Source organism: Stenella coeruleoalba (assembly GCF_951394435.1).
Source record: "Stenella coeruleoalba genome assembly, chromosome: 5".
Classification (NCBI taxonomy): domain Eukaryota; kingdom Metazoa; phylum Chordata; class Mammalia; order Artiodactyla; family Delphinidae; genus Stenella; species Stenella coeruleoalba.
In genome coordinates, this window is record NC_137150.1 from 3,866,727 (window position 1) to 3,891,164 (window position 24,438).

At 39.6% G+C, this 24,438-nt stretch overlaps 1 protein-coding gene across 7 annotated transcripts in view; it reads right to left on the minus strand.

Moving 5' to 3' along the window:
• UBE2E2 (ubiquitin conjugating enzyme E2 E2) overlaps positions 1-24,438 on the minus strand; it is a 424,921-nt gene that overhangs the window by 326,271 nt on the left and 74,212 nt on the right. The window contains exons 1-2 of one of the 7 annotated variants that reach the window (XM_079922470.1): positions 18,638-20,665; positions 15,636-15,712 (exon numbers count right to left, since the gene is read on the minus strand). The exons of 5 other annotated variants lie outside the window; for them this stretch is intronic. In XM_079922470.1, coding sequence (XP_079778596.1) covers positions 15,636-15,712; positions 18,638-18,685 — 125 coding nt within the window. In that variant the 5' untranslated portion in view covers positions 18,686-20,665. Of the gene's footprint in view, positions 1-3,899; positions 7,106-15,635; positions 15,713-18,637; positions 20,666-24,438 lie in introns of those variants that run through there. One more of the 7 variants, XM_079922467.1, reaches the window with a different exon arrangement.

Below are 24,438 nucleotides of genomic sequence, written 5' to 3' on the forward strand. Positions count from 1 at the left end.
CAGAACTGGAGAAATTGGGAAGTCAGTTTGTGTGTTGCAATATGACTTTTGAAAATAAACTGAAATTTTTTTCAACTTGTTTGGTGCAAAGCTAGGTCACTGAAATCACACAGAATTACTAACACACTTCTCTGGGTCAAGGCTGAATGTCTGGGCTACTTCCTCTCTGTTATTGCTTGACATTGTCTTTAATATTAACTGTAGAGTAGCCATAAAGAAATAAAAATGATTACACATAGACTGATTCTTTAAAAGCATGAGTTTATTTTGTAGATAAAGAATAAAAAAAAATTTTGTCTAATTGGTATTAACAGACCAGATCTATTCAGCTACTGCATTTATTTTCATAGATTTATTTAAATGTATCATAAATTTTTAATATGAGTCAGGCATATGTAAGTGAGTTTTCACATATTAAGAGCCATTGTCAAATGTAGTTTTGATACAGACATTACTTCTGGCTAATCAGTGTATTTTGGTCAAGTATTTTATACACTAAATTAGGAAACAGGATTTCAAATCTGAGACAAAAGTATTCTCCTCTGTAGATACAAAGAGCTTATACCTTGAATTTTCTGGTCACTAAGTTTTCATAGATTCTGACATGCTGTCAGACCCCATTATTTGGATCAGAAAATATAATTATAATTCCTATTATTAATGGTCCTGCTGCCTGACCTTCTGATCAGTTACAACTTACCTAAGTTGTTGAATCAGAAAGCATTTGTAGAGTCCTTGCTATATGAAAAGCATCTATGCAGGATTATGAGAAGGTAATATTTGAGACTACTACCTACAAAGACTTTTTTTTTCAAAATTATTTTACTTATTTATTTTTGGCTGTGTTGGGCCTTCGTTGCTGCACGTGGGCTTCCTCTAGTTGGGGCGAGCTGGGGCTATCTTTGTTGCGGTGCGCGGGCTTCTCATTGCGGTGGCTTCTCTTGTTGCGGAGCACAGGCTCTAGGCGCGCGGGCTTCAGTAGTTGTGGCTCACGGGCTTAGTTGCTCCATGGCATGTGGGATCTTCCCGGACCAGGGCTCAAACCCACGTCCCCTGCACTGGCAGGCGGATTCTTAACCACTGCACTACCAGGTAAGCTCCTACAAAGACTTTTTGGTTTAGGAGTAGAGGCAGGGTTCAAACTGAAGCAAAGTTTAAGACACACATATGCAGATGCTCCTAGAAGGATTTTTAATTCTGGAGATATTCAGACATAGTATTCATGATGGTTTAAGGAGACTGTAGTTATAGATTACCCTGGGTACAGGTTAGAAATTGTAACAGAGGCTGTGAGGTCATCTTCACATAAGGCCCAAGGTACTATTTCTTTCTTTGTACTTATCCTTTAATTCTTTTCAAAAGGTGAGCTGGATTGGATTTTGATCATATCTCAGATAAACCCTTTGCTTTCAACCTCTGCAAAATCTACTTTTTATGGTACCTGTAAAAAAAAGACCTTTGTGCATTTCCTGTATCCTTTAAGCACTGTGACCGTGATTTCCTTCTTTATCCATAAGACACGATTTTCTCCTGTTTGTCTTTTCTTGTCCTCACCTTCACTGAAATTTTTTAAGTGAAATGACCTATTAGAAAAAGAAATGTGACAAGGCCCTGGCAATCTGAAAACTGTGTAATGTTAGTCTCTGTTATCAGTGGCTTATGTTTCTTCTTGCTTTACCGTCCGCAATTACTGTGTCTGTTCTTGCTGCGGGTATATTGTTGTAAGCTCTTGGCTGCTGTAGTGGGTATGAAGTGTCTGACAGTCCACTGAAAATAAACCAAGATAGATTACAGTTGTGGCCAAGGTTCCAGGCTTTGCTATTCTTGACGTGATACCATCTGTGCCTCTGGCGAATTCCTTCAGACCTCGAAAATGTCCTGTCAAACCGCTCAACAGGAATGAGAGGTTTTTTCCTAAAGCTACTACTGGGGTCACATTTAGAATTATTCCACAGCACCCGTCATACTTTTTAAATTAAAAATCGATTACTTTAGATCCATGAAAGGCAAAGAAGGGGTTTGGGAAGTGAAAAAACTCTGAAATTATCTAGCCTGCCTTCCTCTTTTTAAAAAACAATTTTTTAAATCAAAAGCATTTAACGCCCACCTCCCTACTGTCTTTTATCAAACAGATCAGGTAAGTATACACAATTTATCAAATGCTCCTTTTGAAATGAAAGCTAAATCATGCCACCACCCTGTTCAAAACTCTCCAGTGACTTCCCGTCTCGCACAGCTAAGGTCCTTAGGATGCCTTCAGGGTTCAACTTGACCTCCCTGCTTCCTCTCTGACCCGCCCTCCCCCCCCCCCACCCCCCGGGGCTCACTCTGCTCCAGTCACACCGGGCCTCCCATGGGCCCCTCTAATGTGCCAGCATGCCCTTTTCTGCCTGAGGTACCTTCTCTCCCAGAGAAATTAAATTAACACAGCTTGTTCCCTCATCATCTTAGGGTCCTTGCTCAAATGTCAACTTATCAAAGAGGTCTTCTCCGATCACCCTATGGGAACAGAACCACACCCCGCCACCAACCACTAGGGGTACCCCCTTCCCAGTTTGACTTTGCTCCAAAGCATTTGTTACCTTCTGACATATAATGTAATTTATTTGTTCACTTTCTTCTTCCTCCACTAGAATATAAACTCCAGGCTACTCATGTTTTGTTTTCTTTCTGTTTTGTTCATTGCTATGTCTCCAGCACCTAAACAGTTCCTGGCATACATGAGGTATTAACAGATATCTGTTTAATGACCAAAAGACTGACTCAATGAATAAGGCTCTCTCTACTCTGCTTTGCACCAATATTCCATTTTCTAGTTTTTAAAAGTGATTTGTGGGACTTCCCTGGTGGTCCAGTGGTTAAGAATCCACCTTCTAATGCAGAGGAGGCGGGTTCGATCCCTGGTCGGGGAACTAAGATCCCACATGCCATGGGGCAACTAAGCCCACGTGCCACAACTACTGAGCCCGCGTGCCTCAGCTAGAGAGGAGAACATGCGCCGCAACCTACAAAGCCCGTGCACCGCAATGAAAGATCCCACGTGCCACAACTAAGATCCTGCGTGCCGCAACTAAGACCTGATGCAGCCAAATAAAATAAACAAATAAATAAATAAATAGCTGCTGCTGTTAAAAAAAAAAAATTCCCTCTTTAAAAAAAAAAAAAAGTGAATTGTACCATTTATCCACATGTGTACCCTGACCTTAGTTGAAAGAATTCAAAAGAACTTCATGAGAACATTTAAAACCTAAACTTGGCTTTGATTTACTTTTTAAATCAATACATGAGTAGCTAGAAAGTAAAATGATAGAAAAGGATATACCATGCAAATAATTTTTTTCAAAAGCAAGGATACTTATATTAACATCAGGTAAAGGGGACTTCAAATCAAAAGTTACTAGAGACAAGCAGAGACACTACATAACAATAAAAGGATCACTCCGTCAGGAAGCATAATCCTAAATGTGTCTGCACCGAACAGGAAATCTTAAAATACATCAAGCAAAAACTGAGAGGAGAAAAAGACAAAGCCACAACTATAGTTGGGAACTTCAATACCCCACTGTCAACAAGTGACAGTACTAGAGAGAAAATCAGGAAGGGTACAGAAAAATAGAACAAATAATCAACCATCAGGATACAACTAACATACACAGAACACTCCACCCAACAACAGTAGATTACATAAAACAAATATATTTAAAAGAACTGAAATCAGAGTATATTTTCACTATAATGGAGTTAAACTAGAAATGAACAACAGACAGACAACAGGAAAATCTCCAAACATTTAGATAACAAACATACGTATAGAATGATCCTGATCCGTGTGCCAAACAGGAAGTCTCGAAGAAAATAAAAAATACATAGAACTGAATGCAAATGAAAACATACCATACCAAAATGCGTGAGTGGGGCATAACTCCCCACCCCTTCCATGTGAGCTGCACAGTGACTTCCTTCCAATGATTACAGGACAGGCAGAAGGAGAGGGTAACTTTACAGCGGAGAAACCTGGCAAACACGACCTATGCCACGTGATCCAACTGAACACTGTCAGTGACAAGTCATGTTGATCACGTGTACCCTCCATACGATACGATGAGAAATGGCACCTTACCTCTGTGTTCTTCCTGCCAAGAACCCATAAACCCCAGTCTAATCGTGAGAGTAAAACATCAAATTCCAACTGTGGGACATTCAACAAAATATCTGAAGAGCATTCCTGAAAACTGTCAAGGTCATCTAAACGAAGAAAGCCTGAAAAACGGTCACTGTCTAGAAGAGCCTAAGGACACATGATGAGTGAATGTAATATATGATATCCAGGATGGGCTTCTGGGACAGAAAAAGAACATTAGATTAAAAACTAAGAAAGTATGAATAAAATATGAACCCTACTTCCTAATAATGCAGCAATATTCGTTTACTGGTTGTGACAAATGTATCATAGTAAAATAAGAAATTAAATTTAAAATTTCACTCACCTTCTGCCCCCACCACATCCTGGTGACCTAAGGCCAGGCAAGGAATTCTTAGACGTGACACCAAAAGCATCGTCCATTAAAGTAAAACATGATAAGCTAATCCTCGTCAAACATTAAAACTTTTGCTCTGTGAAAGACCTTGTCAAGAGGATAAAAAGACCGGGAAGGAGTTCAAGGAGTCTATGTCTTTTGTCTTATGGCTGTGTTTGAGTCTACAGTTATCTGAACCTAAAAAATTTAACTTCAAAAGCCAATGTAATGAAAATGGAAAGGTATGCATTGAAGGGATCATTAACTTCTTTCATCAACGTTAAGGATTAAATGAGAGTTTAAGAGAGTGACTGGCACAAAGTAATCAAACGTTGGCAAGTCCTATCACTATTATTTGAAAAGGACTAAAGGATAACAGTTTTCCTTTAAACAAGCATCATTTAAACAGGTTTTGAAGTTTTTTAATTGCACTGGGTTTTTTTTTAACAGAACATTAAGATTTTTAAGCTTGTGTATGATACCAAAGCATTGAAGGATAAATTGGATTTGGAAAATCTAAAAGAAATCACTAACTGTCTAAACATATTTGCCAAACGTTTCCTTAAGTCAACACGTTCTACTTTGAAAATCACAACTCCATTACATGGTGGCCAACTAAAATATCAATTATATGAATAAACTAAGTGTTACAGCATCGCAAAAGGATAATTAGAAATAATTAAGTGGCATAACAATGTTGTCCTAACCTTTTTCGGTAACGGTACATCCTATGCATTCTTCTTGAGGAATAATAAATAAGCTCTTTAGACCAAAGATGTAACCTCTCATCTGTTTTCTGAGCCTAGGATACTAATTTGGTTTGATCTCAGAAGTAACTATGTAAATAAGCACAGCTAAATAGTTCAGAGCATTTTAGAATCCTGAATCATTTACCCCAGACTTTATCAAGTCCAACCCTGATGCATGAAGCTGCTGGACAATGAAAGGGTCGCCTGGATTCTCTCCCTGCACCTCAGGGAAGGCACCCTGTCTTATCCAAATTCAAACAGCTCAATCAGGAGACACCCAAATCCCAATTCCTGGTAATCCACAACTATTCAACGTATAATGTGGAATACAGAACTCTATCTAAATAACCTCTCTTGTACTTACTATGTGTCAAAGTTTTAAAGACAGTTATAATCATTTACCTCTACAGGATAATGTATCCTAGCCAGCAATGTACAGTAGATTTACTTTTGAGGATACCTTATTTGCAATATGTACTTCCACACAATAAAATAAGAGTGCTTTCAAAGTCCCATTGCTAAAGTCTGGAAGTGTTATAGAGACATGACCTCATGTCATGCCACTGAAAGTATAATAACACTTAGAGCTGTGACAGGAGAGTACTAAGTTCGGCTCTGAAGTACGTATGTACAGACCAAATTTGCTTAAAATTGTTTATAAACACTCTGGTTTTAAAATCATTTCTGACTTCTGAATATTTTAGGAGGCAGTCTCCATGTTGGGTAAGCTGGGGAAAGGCTGGCTTCTACAGAGTTTTATCCCACATCCACTGCATTCGAATTCATGGTGTAGTGCCACAGGAATCTAAATGTTTAACAAGATTCCTGGGTGTTTTCATGCACAATTAAGATTAAGATCATCTGTTCTGTTGCAAGTTACCACTCAATACGAAGCAGGATGCTTTGTAATAATTTTTATCCTTCCCAGATAGGGGCTCTCTCTATTTTCCTACAGTGGTAGAACTTTGCAATTGCTGATATACATTACAGGGGTGAGTAGCAATTGCATCAATATTACAGAAGGTGAAAGTAGCAGGGATCACCTGAGACACCCCTTGTTACCAATGGTTATTTAAGGCAAGGCTCTCCAAGAGAGGGCCAGGAGAGGTCTGAAAACGTTAACAGCTAAGCCTTGATGGAAGTCTTCCTGGCCAGCATAAAGCCAACCGTGCCACCCTCTGGCATCTGTGCTAACAGAGGCAAGCTGTCGGAGCCACTGGCCCCAATTAGCTGTTGTGGTCTAATTAGCTTGCATACCAAAGGAAACACCAACACTGACTAAATTCAACAATCTCTCATCAAAACCTAATATTTAAATTCCTTGTATCAACTCATTTAGAGACATTTGGCAGAGAATCTGCCCTTTTGCCCGCCTACATAACAATTTTTTGCTTACTATTCTGCCTTGTACTTTGGCAAAATATAAGCACTGCATTTGCCTTTAACTGTCAAATTCAAGGCAACACAAAGAGAAAATATGCAATTTCATCCCCCAAAGTACCTAGTAAAAATGCATCCACTGTTTATTCAAAGCAACATTTTTGATGCCCATTCTGAGAGGAGCCATGCTCACTTTCAGAAGCTCCACAGGGATTCTGTCAACTTGATTTGACTTCTCAATATAATACTGAAATTTTGACTTCTAGCTATAACTAGAATGCCCTATTATCTAATATAAAAATTCTTGGGGCTTCCCTGGTGGCGCAGTGGTTGAGAGTCCGCCTGCCGATGCAGGGGACGCGGGTTCGTACCCTGGTCTGGGAAGATCCCACATGCCGTGGAGTGGCTGGGCCCGTGAGCCATGGCTGCTGAGCCTGCGTGTCCGGAGCCTGTGCTCCGCAACGGGAGAGGCCACAAGAGTGAGAGGTCCGCGTACCGCAAAAAAAGAAAAAATTACATCTATGTATTCCTACCTTAATTTTCATATCATTAAACACTAAAATGTTTATCAAGAATTATTATTTTGTTACAGTCTCAAGAGAAACCAACATCTACTATAGCAAATAAAATCCTGGGGCGAGAGGGCAGGGGCCTAAGTATGAACGTCTTATTCAATTTAAATAGCACACGTGCAAAAAGACCACTGAGACCAAGATATTTTAGCCAAAATAAACAGGAGTCTGCTTTATAGACTCAAAGACACTGAGAAAGGTAGAAGGCACTTCTAGAGATTATCTAATCCGATCTTTCGTTTTGCAAATCAGGAAACTTGCCTGTCAAGATGACTGGCCTGCTTCATTTTTCCTTTCTTTTTCACTGTACCAAATTATTCTGAAATGCTGCATTGCTTTTCACATTAGATCACAAAAAAAGAAAATACTGGACGTCCTCAATATTTATACTATGACCACCATTCTATGTTTACAATAATAAATATGAGATGAGTTAATTATTACACACAATAATCATTGTTAAACAAGAAATCAGCATCTTCCTATCATCATACAACTTAAGATGAAAAGAAACATGAAATGACATTTCATGAAATCAGATCCCGGAAAACTTCGTCTTCACAAGATGCCAAACCACACCAAGTCCTAATCTGCACACAGAAGTTTTATCTGAACCTTACAATGCAGTTTTCAGACCTGTATGTGGTTTCACTAGTCTATGAAATTTTGTCCAGCTTTCCCAGGGTTGATGAGATGAAATAAAGCTAAAGTTTTGGCTTATTTCACCAGAACACATCCTCCTGTTTTGGGTCATCGTTCGTTTTTCATTTCAGCGAGACTAACCGTATTTGCAGCACTGTCCCCAACCTGATGCCTGCCTAACCATCCTATAAAACCGTGCTTGCCCAAGTATCCAGTATTGTTTTTCTGGTACATACGGCCGAGAAGAGACAATGAGCGTTTTACTAAACATGTGTGTTTGCCTTGCCAACAGGAAGAAAAAATAGAGAATGAAGTCATATACCTTCATTGTCTGAAAGAACAGAAAAAGCAATTCCAGAATTACCTTCTGACGCTGTAAGTACAATAAGCAGTCTTATCTGTATTGGCTTACACAAGCATTTCTCCTGGTTATAAGGCTAAAGAGTTTCTCATTAGTGAAACGACATGAACAATGGTGGGAGGAAAGGAATACAGTAGCAGTAGCTTATTCTGTATTGCAGATTCAACTTTACGTGTCATTATAAGAATTCTAGAAAATTTTGAAGCCAAAACTGAACACAATCTCAAATTTTTTAAAGGATACCTGTCATTAATTATAACCTTTCTCTCACTTAATAATCAATATTTCTAGTAAGATTAAGTGATTTAGAAAAACCAAGGGATGAAAACATCTTAAATGTTTCTCTTTTATCTGAGTTAAAAACATAAAAATCTCAGCAGCTGCTTAAAAAAAAACAGTATCAAAAATAAAAACATAAAAAACACGGGAGGTGGTGCCCTTCTCTTCTTTTTTTAGATTACAGTTTACAAAACATACATCTATAAGAAGTGAAGATGAGAGAGGAAATTCTTACTTTTACATTGGGAAGTTTCCAAGAACCAAACGGCAATCCCGTGCTACCTGACGCTTATCAGTAACCAGAAAGCATCAGGTTTAAGATACCTGTTCTTTCCCCCTCACTAAAACCAATCTCCCCACTTCTAAATTTTCATAATGCTTTATTTGAAGCAGGTTTGAACTCAGCCTGCCGTTTACATAGTTATTCAGAGTATGACCATATAACTTGTCATCCAAACCAAGACATCTGAAAGTGAAAGGCGGTAAGATTAATAATTATATCAGGCACTTCCCTGGAGGTCCAGTGGTTAAGACTTCGCCTTCCAACGCAGGGAGTATGGGTTCAATCCCTGGTCGGGGAGCTAAGATCCCACATGCCTCGTGGCCAAAAAACCAAAAACATAAAAACAGAAGCAATACTGTAAACAAAGTCAATAAAGACTTTAAAAATGGTCCACATCAAAAAAATATTAAAAAAAAAAAAATTACACCAGGACTAGAGACGTAAAGCAGGACACTTGGGCTCCCTGGTTATCCTCATCCTTCTCCTTCCTCTACTATATTTGAAGAGCAATGGTACAGGGGAGTTGGAAATTCATTATTTCCTACAGCAGTACACTATCTTGCATGAACTAAGCATTCCAAGTCTCATGCTGGAAAATGAACAGACAAACTCAAGAGGACTTTCACAGCTGCTCAGGAAAGCACAAGTGTAACATTCTGACTCCTCTGGGCAAAGTCTGAATTTGTAAACCTATTGCTCTGGATTTAAAAATCCAAGAAAAGAATGAAAATGGAAATTATTTAGGCTATCCTATTAAATATATTTTAATATTCTCTATAGACTACCTAAAGGACCTAAATGTGTTCAGATCCTAACAGTAACATCTTAATAGCTACCACTATTCAAGAAAAAGCTTCTGCAAAGTATGGTATACTCCTGGCAGCCTAATAATCTGAAGAATCTGTCTCCCTCCTCCAGCCCAGTATCAGATTGGTATGTAAACTGTGGAAAGATTACACAAATCGAACGTTTTTATTTGCTTTTCAATATATTACTGTTTCATGCACATTTACTAAATATAAAACACATTTTATTATTAAATGTAAACATTTACATATTCTAATATTTGTACTTTTAGTGAACGAAATGAATGTGTGCCTAGCTGACTCAGAGTTGCTAAAGTTGGCCTGATATTAAATGACGACCCTCCTTCCCATTAACTTTGTATCAGCAGATCTAGTTTTCATCAGGACTAGTCCTGGTTGGTGGCAGAAGCAATTGGTGTTCTTAAAATATTTATAGTTTCATTTCAGTTCCACCTTGAAATGCTGAAGAGACATAAAACCACAGTCTATCATATGTGTCACTTCCTGTAATTCACAACTGAGCCAATTCTACTATTCATCATATAAAACACAATTTAACAAAACTAAATACCATGAAGAAAATAATCAGAATCCACTTAGATCTGTTTTTCTTTTTAATTTTTTTCCCAAAGCAAAACTGTGAAAAAAATCTTGAGGAAGCATTTCTTAACTACTTTTTTTCCTTACAATTTTAGCCAATTACAGGTAAGTCATCGTTATCTGTGATAATGGGAGGTAGGGATAATAGGAAAGAGGCACAAATAACCTAACTATGTTCACTCTTCTTCACACCTAAAATTTACAGAATCTGCTAAGTAACTAGACTGAAGGATGGGAACTCCATTTCCTATTCCGCCCTCTGGTACTGCAGCTCCTAAACAACAGAACTGGTCAGAAGGTGGCTGCCAGAGGCAGAGGAGAAAAGCACAGAACACACAGGAAATCAGACCCTAACCAGGCCTTTCTGCACATACCCACCTTTAAACTCCCTTCACAATTCACAAGGAACTCTGCTCTTGCTTAAGTTCACTCGTGTGGTAGTCAGATTTCAGCTAAGATTTTCATTTTTAAACACAGGCAAATATGACAGACCTCAAGCAACAAAACTTCACTTGCGTAAGAAATTAAATGTCCTGAACAATACTTTTTGTTTTTAATAAAATCACAGGCTCAACTAATGCAACGTTACAATGAAACTGATTCAGGTCCCAAATAACCCTAAGTGATGAAGCGTGGCAGGAATAAACTGGCCCAGCACCAACGGAGGACTCCAGAGCACTGATGCAGCAAACCACAGCGACACATCATGCAGTAAAAGCAGTGAAACATTTAACGCAGCACGGTTAATCCAGAAGCAGAGAGTCCACCTTGCTGGGCTTGCACAGCTTGTGGGCCATATTTATTCATCCATTTATTTGGAAAACATGGACTGAGCTCCACTATGGTTCACACAAGGCCCTGGAGAAGTGAAGAAGCTCATCACAGCTTTTGCCTTCAAGGAGCTCAATCATGGTATCGACAAATAATACTTGCACCAAGCGATGCAGGTACCAAGTGCTACAGAGAGCAGAGAGGAATAAAAAATGTCTGTCTCCTCTGAAGAAAAAAGGCAGGCTTCACCGAGAAGGTGGCATTTGAGCTAAAACTGAGAGAAGGACAGGAGCTTGCTGAAAGGAAGAGGAAAGGAATCCTGGCCGTCAGAGGAGTTTAACTCATAACCCCTCCCTCCTGGGCCAGCTGTGGGGTCAACCTGAGTAACACAAATTATTCCTCTTAAATTCTCTAAAGTAAAAGTCAACACAGACTTTTGCAAGTCGTTGGAAGAAATAAGATAATGCTACCATGACTGGCCAGTGACATGCAAAGAAATGGGTAACTACAGGAGTAAATTATTAAGGTCATAAGATTTAGGCAAGTTACGTAAACTCCAAACCTCAGTTTCTCCACCTATAAAATGGAAATAATAAAGGTTGTCCAGCCTGTCTTCATCAGGTGGCTGTGAGGATCAAATATAATAATATACAGTCTCTTTATCAATATACAGTGATAAACACAGCAAATCATAATCTGTTAAGACCTAAGAAATTTTGATGTTAATTCCTGATTCATGAATTCCAAAAAATTTTAAGTGAGGTGCATAGATCAGATTTTATGTTTATGTTAATACTAACTACTGACAGCTATTTATGATTTACTGAAACATAAATGTTGAGAAAGGCGACAAGGAAATGCTTTCTACTAGGAAAGAAAATACAAAATTATCAGGTCTCTGTGGCTTAGTTAAGGCTAAAATCAAATTATTTGGTATACAGATGCCAAATTAACGCTTGACAAAATAATGAGTATAATACTATATTACAAGGAAAAATACATGCTATTTCCTAAAGCTTTCTGAAAAGAGAAGACTAGACGTTGCTTCATGGCTTCTGGGAAGTATTATCGTTTTGTTCTAGCCCTTACAGTTATATATGCAATCTTAAATTCTAAAGCTTAGCAAGTTACATAATCTCTAAGTACTTCAATTACTTCATCAAAACGATGGGGTGGGACTAAGCAAAATCTAAGTTTCAAGCTTCTAAAATTCTAATGAAAAGCGTTGGTAATAAATGAACACACACACAGAGGCAGTATTTACAGTCCTATAAAATAAGATACAAAGCCTACAAAGCTTTACAGAAAACATTAAAAAAAATACCTTGTGATAATTCCACATTATTGCAGTGCCAGAGTGACTTCCCAGTACTTCGGTCTGGGAGAAGTAACAGAGATTTCTAACAGCTTCTAGTTTCAGCAATCTCTAAGTGTAGAACTCAGCTTAGTTAAAACTAATCACTACAAGAATGCTAACCCAACATAAATACATTCAGAGTTTCTAAAAAGCTTTCACGATGTCTTGCTGGCCCTTTCAACTAACTGAATAAGATAAAAAAAAAAAATGCAGCCCAGATGGTGACATTTACATCAAATAAACACCCACGAAAGAGATGTGCTGTAAGTTCATCATGAAAAATTCCAGCTTTCAATGAAATGAAGACTTAGCTTATATAATTAGCCTGTTAAATATTCTAAGCAAAACTTTACTTGCTAAAATGAAACTTTATTAAGAACATTCTTCTCTAACCATTTATTTTTAAATGTTTTCTGTGTAGGTAGGAAAAAAAGGCTATTTAAATCAAGTAAGAGATGACTTCAGTCATGTTAACAAAGGGTTGTAAAAGTTTTACAACTTTTGTAAAATGTTGAAAATGTTGAATATGTTGAAAAATAACATCAACACTAATGGAAATGATTCTTCTATGGCCTGAATTCCCTGAGGAGTTATGTGCCACTCCAACCCTATGTCTGGTCTCACTACCCCACCCTCAAAGATGCTGCTTTAAAACTCTTCAAAGGGGCAAGATTTTCTAGAATGGCTGTATGAAGAGCTGGGAGAACCTCCCCCTCCCCATGCGCACTATTTATTAATCTGGCAAAAATTAACAAAGACAGTGATTCGGAGTGCCTGGAGATCAATCAAAGGGCTTGCCACAAACTGCAAAGCATATATCTAATAAACTCCACCAACGCTCGGTAACAAGAGTGGAAGGCCATGGCTTTCCAGCCAGGGTCTGCCCCCAACCCCCGGCCCCCAACTCTGTGCTATAAGGACCTGACCTAGTAGGCTTGTCCCCCACAGACCCCTGGAGTGGCAGAGCTCTGCCTGGTGGATCTGACGGCTAGTGAACATCTGCAGACATCATGTCCCTTGGCTCTACGAGGAGGTGGCAGCACCCAGGCAGCACCCACTTGGCCACTCCGGATTCCCACTACTAGATCCAGGCTGTGGATGATCCATGCTGGATGGCAGGATCAGTTTCTGCCCCCTTCACACACCAACATATACACAGCTCCTGCTTCACAGGGAAGATCCAGGTGGAAATCTGGTAAAGCGCAGACCCCTCATCACCAGCTATAGCTACAGATCCACCGTTCTCAGCCTAGGGGAGGATCTAGGCGAGCCTCAGAGACCGGCAGCACCCTAATCCTGGCCAAGGAGCCAGACGCTGGGTCAGAACGTGCAGCAATCTGCGACCCACAGCATTACTGAGAACAGAAGAGCAACCAGCTACTGTTATGGGCTGAATGGCCTCTTCCTTCAGAAGGCTGAAGTCCTAACCATCTGTGAATGTGACCTCATTTGGAAACAGCGTCTTCCCAGAATGTAATCAAATTAAAGATAAGGTCACTGGAGTGGACCCTAATCCAATACGACTGGTGTCCTCATAAGAAGAGAAACTTGGACACACACAGAGGAGAAGACCATGTGAAGACAGGACACCATGTGAAGGCAGAGGCAGAGACTGGTGTGACCCAACCGCAAGCCAAATGAACGCCAAGGACAGCTGGCAAACACCAGAAGCCAGAAGAGGCAAGGAAGGATTCCCCCCTACAGGTTTCAGAGGCGTGACGGTCCTGGGGACACCCTGACTTTGGACTTCTGGACCTCAGAACTGTGAGACAATATATGTCTGTTAAGTCACCCGGTTTGTGGTAACTGGTTACAGCAGCCCTAGAAAACTCATACAGCTAGGAATTAAGAAGCTAACAGCTGAGTGTGATGATGACAGACACAGAATAGGCAGGAGACTAGGGGACAAAGAGGGCAGTCAAAGAGAACCCACTAACCCACAATAATCCCTGGTGGTCCTGAACACCATACACATGATCACAGCTGGGACTTCTGAAAAGAAACTGGAGAAGGACATCCTGTGTTTTTGTTTTTAATTTTCTTTTAGTTTATTTTTGGCTGTGTTGGGTCTTCGTTGCTGCGCGCGGACTATCTCTAGTTGTAGCGAGCAGGGGCTGCTCTTCGTTGCTGTGCGCGGGCTTCTCATTACAGTGGCTTCTCTTGTTGCAGAGCGCGGGCTTCAGTAGCTGTGGCACGCAGGCTCAAGAGCACAGGCTCAGTAGTTGTGGCACATGGGCTCAGTAGTTGTGGAACGTGGGCTCAGTAGTTGCGGCTCCCAGGCTCTAGAGTGCAGGCTCAGTAGTTGTGGCTTAGTTGCTCCGCAGCATGTGGGATCTTCCTGGGTCAGGGCTCAGTGTGTCCCCTGCATTGGCAGGCGGATTCTTAACCACTGTGCCACCAGGGAAGCCCAATACCTGGAACATTCTAAATGCTCAGGAAATGGTACCTACTATCATAGTTAAAAGCAATGCTAAGTAAACCTAAGTGTCCATTGACAGAGGAATGGATAAAGAAGATGTGGTACATATACAATGGAATATTACTCAGCCATAAAAAAGAATGAAATAATGCCATTAATGGCACGTGGGATCTTCCCGGACCAGGGCTCGAACCTGTGTCCCCTGCATTGGCAGGCGGATTCTTAACCACTACGCCACCCAGGGAAGCCAAGTTCCGTGTTCTGAGTCTCTGGCTGAACGCAGAGCAAATACGTAACCTCTCTGAGCAGTGTACCTTGAGGACATTATGTTAAATAAAAGATGTCGGTCACAAGAAACATGTATGATTCCATTTGTACAGAATGTCCCAGACAGACAAATCCCCAGAGTTGGGAAGTAGATGAGTGAGGCATGGGGAAAGGGGAGTGAGTGCTAGTGAGTACAGGGTTTCTTTCTGGAGCAACGGAATATACTACTGACTGATCTGTACACGTTCAATGGGTGAACAGCTTCATAAAAACTGTTACCAAAAAAGAAAAGCTATGACAGCCTACAACTTGCGAAGAATTAGAGAAAAGTAATACCTACAGAGGCATGAAGCAGTGTGGGGCTATCACTTAAAACAGGTCCGAAGGGAGACAATGATTAACTCAGCCAGTGGGCACAGAGAAGAAAGAGGGGACCAATCAGGGGAAACATTGTGCTGGAAGAACTAACAGTACTTCAGATTGGATGGGAGGAAATAAGGGGAGAAGGATGGCTGGGACAATTCTCAGATCTCAGCTCTGGGTGTCTGTGCATTAGGCCCTGTGACAATCCGAGTAAATCTTGGTTTTCCCCTAGAAAGGTGCTTTCTCTGAGCCCACCACTGGGTACAAACCATGAATGCTGGCCAGACGTGCGGATCTCAGCTATGTCTGTCACCCAGCTACCTTGACACCAAAGAAGAAGGACAATCTGTAAAAAAGGGAAGGACAGCTTTTTGTCATAGGGTTATTCTGAGAATCGAATGTGTTAAAACATAAAAGAGCTCAGGAGATGTCTGTCACATGGTCAGCACTATATAGGTGTTAGCTATAAAATGAAGAGAATTACAGTGTATTACCAAGGTCAACACACAGACATTTCAAGGAGGGTGAAGAGCACAGCATTTAAGGAGGTCGTGCTCACCTGTAACTCTTCTCACCAAGAGCTTAACTTCTGGCAGAAGAGCCAGGCCCATTTCCGGCCAAAGAGATCATCAGGGCTAAGGCAGGGAAAGAGCAAAAACCAATAGACCCAACCCCTTCCTGTTTACTTTGGAAGATTAAAAAGTTCATAAAACCAGGCTTTAATCAATGTTGGTTAACATGATCAACATAGATTAATTATAACATAAATCTGGTTTACAGTTTAAAATAAGAAGTCATGGTTTGAAAATCCCTTATTCTCTATAAAGTAACGGACTATCAATCTCTCTCCATTTAATGTGCACTGACTTCTTAGAATTAACACACTCTTTTTTGTCATGAAAATATTTTTTAACGGCTGGAACACTGGGAAGAATGCAATCTTAAAATAATACTCAAAACTATATAAGGAAATATTAATTTATAAGACAATGTATAAGCAGATTGTTGTTTACACAGATATACTGGCCATTTTAACTCTTTCTTGCCTGGAAGTTTGGAAAGTGTTTCTCTAATAAACATTTTCAAATTATAGCCCATTGAGAATGTATTTTTTTAAATATCAATATATATTAATTAAACAGCAACTTCAGTTATAATAGCATAATCTGATTCCATATGGGTTTCCATTTAATAAATGGAAATTGGAGAGATTCAATCAAAGGGAGATGTTAGTGAATGTTCTAAATATGGTTCTGAAGTTGTTTTTATGGAATTAAAAAAATAAGCGGGGGAAACTTGTTTAAAAAAATAGAGAAATTCAACTGTTTCAGGTATGTCTACGTTCCTTTCCAAAGGCATAATGTGTTAGCACTGGAAATGATCTCGTCCAACCCATTTACTTTCCCAGATTAAGAAACTATAGTCCAGGGAACGTAAGCAATCTGACTGCAGCTGCACAAGCAGCCCCTGAGAACCCGTCTTTCTGGATACTAGTGGTCCACCATCTCTCCCCGTCCTATCCATGCGCAGCAGACAGCTCTACTCTCTCCTCCCGAGAAGCATGCTTACCCAGGCTAGTGAGTCATGACATCACCATTCTCTTCCCCAGACCTTGGTAAGTGCTTCTGCACTCCTGTCAGTCGAGATTCCCTTTCCGTTCGAATCCTTCTACTGAGCCCCTCTCCAACATCTGAAGACATCCTGTCTTGTTCCTCTCCATCCCCCACCTTCCCTCCAAAAGCTTCTCCACAATGGAGCCAACTTGGTAACATCTTTTCCCTCTCGGCATTTAAGTTTAAGAGGATTCTTTAGCTGTAGTACTGCATTTTTATCCCATAGAAAACAACTTGAGAACATTTACTAATGTCTCCCTGTGGTAGAATCTCTCCAATTTTGGTGGGAAGGACTAATGAAGTAGGTCTTTTTTAAAGAAAAGAAAAAAAAAAAAACAGAAGGAGAAGCTGGGAGATCTCAGAACCTTAAATAGTTGAGGAACTAAGAGTTCATTCTTTGAGTAACAGGGCAGTGGGGAGGAGGGATATGATTAGGACACGACGCGCAAACTGAAAAGCTGAAGGGGAGCTCTTCTAGAGGGCTGCTTGTAGTGTGGTGTTTGAAAGGTGGCTCAGCCTCAAATCAAAGTGACAGGGAGAAAAACTGTGAACAATGACAACAGGAAGTAAAGAGAGCTGGTTTGGGGATATCGTTGGTGAGTCAGATTATAGATCTTTTGAATTTGAGAAAATGGTAGGAAACCCAAGTCAAAAACGCCAAGTTAGCAGTTATCAAAAAAGGGCATGCCTTTGGTACATGCTGCTCTTACAGCAATATGTAACTGTAATTCGGTGTTAGATAACACTAAATTATGGTGACCAATGTAACTACAGCCTCAAGTTATCTATGAAATTGCATATCTGGAAGAGAAAGATGTTTTACTGCAATGATTTTAAAATATGTCCATGAATTCTTTGATACCTCTCCCTGCAAAAGGCAGTAATTCCCCTCCTGTTGAATGTGGACCAGACTTGGTGATTTGCTTCTGATGAAAAGGATGGGATAGAATTGATGCTATGTGACTTGTGAAGGATTCTTTTTGGATTGCTTCCCCACCTCCCCTTCCCCTTTCCTTACCTCTTCCTCTCTCCCTGCACACCCCTCCCTCCTGAAAGCCTGCTCTGGGGGAAGCCAACCACCGTGTCTTAGGAGCACTCAAAACTCAAGCAACCCGTGGAGGCACCCACATGTGGAAAAGTGAGGCCTCTCGTCAACAACCAGTACCACCTTGGCAGGCATGTGGCTGAGCCACCTTGAAAGTAGACCCTCGAGCCCAGTCAAGCCTTCAGATGACGGCTATTCAGCAACCCCATGAGAGACCCCCAAGCCAGACCTAGCACCCAGAAACTGTGAGGTAATAAATGTTTAACTCGCTTCATTTGGGGGTAATTTGTTATGCACCAATAAATAACTGATACATTTCTTCTCCATTATTATAGCACTAGCACCTCGTACTGAAGACACAGTTGCCAGAGAAGGAATGAATGAGGTATCTGAAATAACACCTATTACTACCTAAGCTATTATAACTGTGTTCCCTTTTCTGAGATATTCCCATGATCTGTCCAAATCACAGTAAATTTTGAGAGACCAATAGATGTCATGTGTCTAAGGAATAACCGTCTTCAAGTGAAAAAAAATTCAACTTTTTTTAATACAAGGCATGATAAAAATTTTTTATAATGACTGTCAATGACATCAAGACCACTGTCATTACCTTAACATTTATTGGTGTAAAAACCATAGCCTCTTTGTGTACAGTCATCTTCTAATGTTATTGTTAATTTAACTGAATACAATATAGTGTGTGATGGATTCTTCACACGGAGGGACGATCACAGCAATATGAATAAACCATGCACGATGGGAAAATGATGGGAGAACTGACATCTGTCATCCTGAAGAAAGAAAAATCGGAAAGCAGGCTTACAAGGGAAGGAAACGAATATCTGAACGCCTGCGTTGCTCTAGGTGCTACACACATTTCACCTCATTCAATTCTGATGGCAATCTGAAGCAGACGTATTATCACCATTTTCCATTTTATCCTCGGATCTGCAACCAGTTCCGATTCCAGGTTCTGATTCCAACATCTGTGGCCATTCCACTATTCATCCCAAGGCCATCTGTTAAATTATCTGGGGGAATTTGTAAAAATCTCAAGGCTAATATTCTTGAAACTCACCTTCCTAGAAGGAGCCACTTGATTAGTAGGTCAGGGGAAGTGTACACAAATGCAAAATTAAGCATATTCAAAACCAAACTGTTTCCGTGCTCCTGTAAATCTTTCCCAATTGTGAGTTACTGCTTAAGGTGTGGAGCATTAAGATGTCCATTTCTATTCAATTCACCTACTGAGAATGACCTAATTCATTAAGTAAATACAAATGTCATTTTTAAAAATAATTCATAACTTAATTTTAAAATCCTGTACCCTTTTAATGAAAACAATTAATGATAACTCATAAGCAACGTTACTGAAGCCATAAGATTATTTTACAGGATCTGTAAAATATAAAAATGTGACTGCTAAAACAATTTTTTAAACCATTGTGTTGACTTTAGTACTTGTCTGCTGAATTCAACTTCTGGTTTGAAATAAAAACAGTACAGATGCTTTCATTGAAATAAGCAAACTTAAACAAGCAAATTTCCATCAAAGTAAAGATGGAAACAGAACAAACACCTTTGTTCCCTTTCAAAGCCCTATTAAAATGACAGAGTAAAATTTGTAAAAAAGCATAAATATACATCGGTCTAGAGGTAAGGGGAAAAGAGGCAAAAGCAGTAAATTTTGGAAGCTGGAAAGCACGTGAACAAGTAATAATGATTAGCAGACTTGAGAAACCTGGCCCATAATACACACAAGTGACCAAGGACTACTGAACATAAAAGAGTCAAAACAACAGAGCCACTTGGAGAAAGCCTATACAGAGAAAACTCTATTACTAATTTACTCAGAGAAGATCGTCACAGCACAGAACTGTAAGTACGCTATTTTTTTAAATTCACAAAATGGAAAGGGCATAGAAAGTTATACGTCTTACCTACAGAACAAATTTTAATCAAACGTGAGCACCACTTCCACCCAAAATACTCCCTTTAAATTTCTCTGAATTATAAAGACAAAGGTATTCTAACGGTCAGCTTCTCTGCTGCTTTTCCTGCATTCCAAAGCCTATCATGTCTTTACTAAACAAAAGGATTCCTACGAACATACTGGAAAAGTGTGTCAATTTTCCTTAGTTAAGTCAAACCGTTAAGACTCGCTAAATTTTCCTGAAGAATTCATGTTTAATCATAAAATCTAGTTTAAAGAATATCTAAAATCCAATATCTGAAGTTTAATAACTAATACCTAAAGAATATCTGTCTGGATTGGTGGGAAAATAGTCAAAATAAAACTCTTCTACGTTGTGCCCTTATCAGTTGAGCCGGGTTCTGAACTCAGGGTCCATGGCTCAGTGGCGCTCCCTGCCCTCCCTGCAGGTACCCACCGGCTCATTTGCTTGTCATTCCAGAGAGAATGGCGGTGCGGTAAGAAAGCCAACCAAGAGCAGCGAAGCGGAGAAAACGTGTACGTGTCTGGCCGTAAACCACAAATCAGTGCCACTAAGCCACAGTGACATGTGCAGTATAAAAGAAAGGACTGGAACTAGATGATTTATTCACCTCTTTGATGTGTTTTGATTGGAATCTTACTGATATCTATAATCTGAACCAGAACATTTTTATCTTCTTTGATAGATAGTTGTTTAGCATTCAGACATACACCATTCATTTCTGAAAATACAATGAATACATGTCCTGGGCCGGGGGTGCTAATACAGTACTGCTCTTCAGATCCAATCCACAGCTAAAATATTGTTAGTGGGTTTACGTAAAGGATTGTGTTTCCTTCCATGGAGGTCTACTTCAGTTCCTGGACATACAGCCCAGAATTATAGCTGTTAAGGGAACAGAGGTACAGACAGGTCCAATGACTTGCTCAGGATAACAGAACAGACAGCTTTGGAATTAGATTTGGGCACACAAAGCAGCTAAGCTCAATCATTACTGTAAAGTGAAAAAATACTTCAAACCTTAGTTTATTTTAACTCCTTCAGTGGCTAGGTAGGTTTCTAGCACAAGTTTTTCTAAACACTGTTTTCAGTCGCTTCCTTTTTTATCTACCATTAATTTCTGAGGTTCACCTAAGCATAATTATTAATGTGACAGTATCACTGCTTGAACCAAATAATAAAACAAATAAAGGCCTAGTGTTAGAAAATGAACAAAGGTTTCATAGCAATGTTCTTAGAGAACAGCGAAGTAAATGAAATGAGCAAGATAAAAGAATGGTTATATTTTATACTGTCAAAAGAAAAGGAAATATTAAATACTGTCTCCCACATGGGATATAAATACAGTTCTCAAAGTGTGGCCCACAGACTTCTGAACATCCCAGAGACACTTTCAGAGAGTCAATGAAGTCAAAACTACCTCATAATAATACTAAACCTCATTTACCTTTTTCAGTGTGTTGACATTTGCAATGACGATGCAAACACAACAGCAGGTAAATTGCTGGTGTCTTATCTCAAAATCAAGACAATGGTACCAAACTGTACTACATGCAGTTAAAAAAGAAAAACAAATCAGCTTCATTTGTTCTTGATAAAAGCAGTAAAAACTATTAGAAGCATTAAATATTGACCCTTGAGCTTGCATAAAGCATTTCTACTGCATACCTAAACGTGATGGCTGTGTTGAAGCAAAGCACTTGTGTACCTGTTAGAGCTGCGAGCTGAATCAGCTGCTTTTTTCATGGAACACCATTTTTCCTCGAAAGAATGACAGATAAAGTATGCTAATCCAGACTTGGGCATATAGCAGGTATTTTCTAAAAATAATAACTAAATGAGCTTGTCATATCAAGAAAACCAACTTGAAGTTATTTGTTGCCAGTGATAAAATTTGACCTTTAGAGCAAAAAAATCAGAATTTTGGAAAACACATCTGCTGTCAATACTTAAAAGATTTTTGATGCAATCAGTGTTGATATTAGAGAATTGATATTTTTTGATATTGTATAATGAAATGTATCAACATTTGGAAGCTTAGCGAAACTCAGAGAGTTCAATAATTCCCAAATGACCAATACTTGATGTTACAAAATCATGCACGGGAAAAGGATTCATTGAAAATACAGTAAAAAAATAGAAATTAAACACGCATGTGAATGCGCGTGTACATACACACAAACACATACCCAATGAATAAGTGAATGAATGCATGCGTGGAAAGTGCAAGACAGACCAGTGGATTTTAATGTAACATAGCAGGAAAAGTTCACTGATACAGTTTTAGATTCCACATGGCAATTAATGTATAAAAATTACTATTTGTCAACTTTTGGTGTATTATCAAAAAAAATCCACAATCATCTGAAAAAGTTGTTAAAACTTTCTTCCTTTTTCCTACTATATATATGTGTGTGAGAATTTTCTTCATATACTTTAAGTAAAACAACATATAGGGCTTCCCTGGTGGTGCAGTGGTTGAGAGTCCGCCTGCCGATGCAGGGGACATGGGTTCGTGCCCCGGTCCGGGAAGATCCCACATGCCGCGGAGCGGCTGGGCCCGTGAGCCATGGCCGCTGAGCCTGCGCGTCCAGAGCCTGTGCTCCGCAATTGGAGAGGCCACAACAGTGAGAGGCCCGCGTACCGCAAAAAAAAACAAAAAAACAAACAAAAAAAACAACATATAACAACATTCTACAAAAGTAGAATTCAGCTGTGGTCCAGTAAATCAGACATTAAAGAGATGTGCAAAAATGTAAAACAATGCCGCTCTTCCAGAGATTTTTCAGAATATATTTAAACTAATATATATTTTTCATAAAATCTATGCTAACACAGGGTGGGTTTACTGTTGCTATTTCTAAAAAATAAGTGTATTTAAAAGTAAGTGTATTTTAACTGTGTTTTAACTCCTAATATGGCAAATATTGATAGATATAATCCAATAATTTTTAAGAGTGTAAAGTCCTGAGGCGAAAAAGCTTGAGAACTGCTGATTTAATAATGTGGCATAGGAACTTCCCTGGTGGCACAGTGGTTAAGAATCCGCCTGCCAATGCAGGGGACACGGGTTCAAGCCCTGGTCCGGGAAGATCCCACGTGCCGTGGAGCAACTAAGCCCGTGTGCCACAACTACTGAGCCTGCGCTCTAGAGCCTGCGAGCCACAGCTACTGAAGCCCGCGTGCCTGGAGCCTGTGCTCCGCAACAAGAGAAGCCACCGCAATGAGAAGCCCACACACTAAAACGAGGAGTAGCCCCCCCTCGCCGCAACTAGAGAAAGCCCGTGCGCAGCAACGAAGACCCAACGCAGCCAAAAATAAAAATAATTAATTTTCAAAAGATCACATTATCACTATTAAAAAAAACAACGTGGCATAAAACAGTGGGTTTTGACTGTCAAAAACTTAAAAGGTCTCTGTGTTTCTAAGGTTGATTCCAATGTCTTTATTTGAAAATATTTAACCCTTTTGCTACAATGTCATCATGTTTACATCTTTGACATGCCCAAGGTCAGTTTTGTTCTTACACAAAGTAAACAGTGAGACCAAACATACGCTACAGTGAACATAAAGTGCCAATTCTTCCATGGAGGACAGTACTTAGCTGCTGAACGGCAGAAATGAAATTGCTCAACAGTCAAGGAGTCAAGATAAGGAGACCCCTTTCGAGTAGGGGTGCTAGTAAGCCCAGTCAGGGCCCTGGCTAGAAGCCAGCTCAGACGACTGCATTCTACAGAGGGAGTTCAGGCAAGACTGAAAGCATAACCCTCTGGTGGCTGGGCCGTGGCAAGAATGAACGGGGTAGCAGTCTCACTCCCGTTACGAGAGCCATGGCACCTTCATGGCCAAGAGTGGTCAGAATCTGACTGCTGTACCTCAACAGGCTTTAGGAGATAGACTGAGTTACACAGTTCTGCTTCTAGCTCCAGCAATAAGTTGTTGTGACCCCTGGTTCAGTAACTCACTTTTGTTTTATTCCAAGTATCTGGAGGATGAGGAAAAACAATAATTCTGTGATTTAAAATCCTACACTAGTCACTGGAATGGCATCACCCCACATTTATGCAGATCATGGATCTACTATACAGAATATACTTAAAAGCTTCCTTATTACCTAAGGGCGTGTTTCTCAACTGAAAAGAAACATTACTGTATGACTTCTGAAGTTGAATTAAACATGACAATTTGTACCTGATAATAAAAAGTAAATTGCCCTTCCTTCTTTATCTGATGACAATTCAAAGAAAAGTTAAGAGTTTTTAAAAACGTGTGTGTGTGTCTGTGTGTTTAATGTGTTGGTTCTAAAACCAACGTAAAAGGAAAAATTTGCTAGGACAGCTGTTAGTAATATTGTAGAACAGGTTAGCAAACTACAGCCCATAAGCCATAATTCTGGTAAAGTTTTATTGGAATACAACCAGATTTATTAGTTTTAAGTACTGTCTACAGCCGCTTT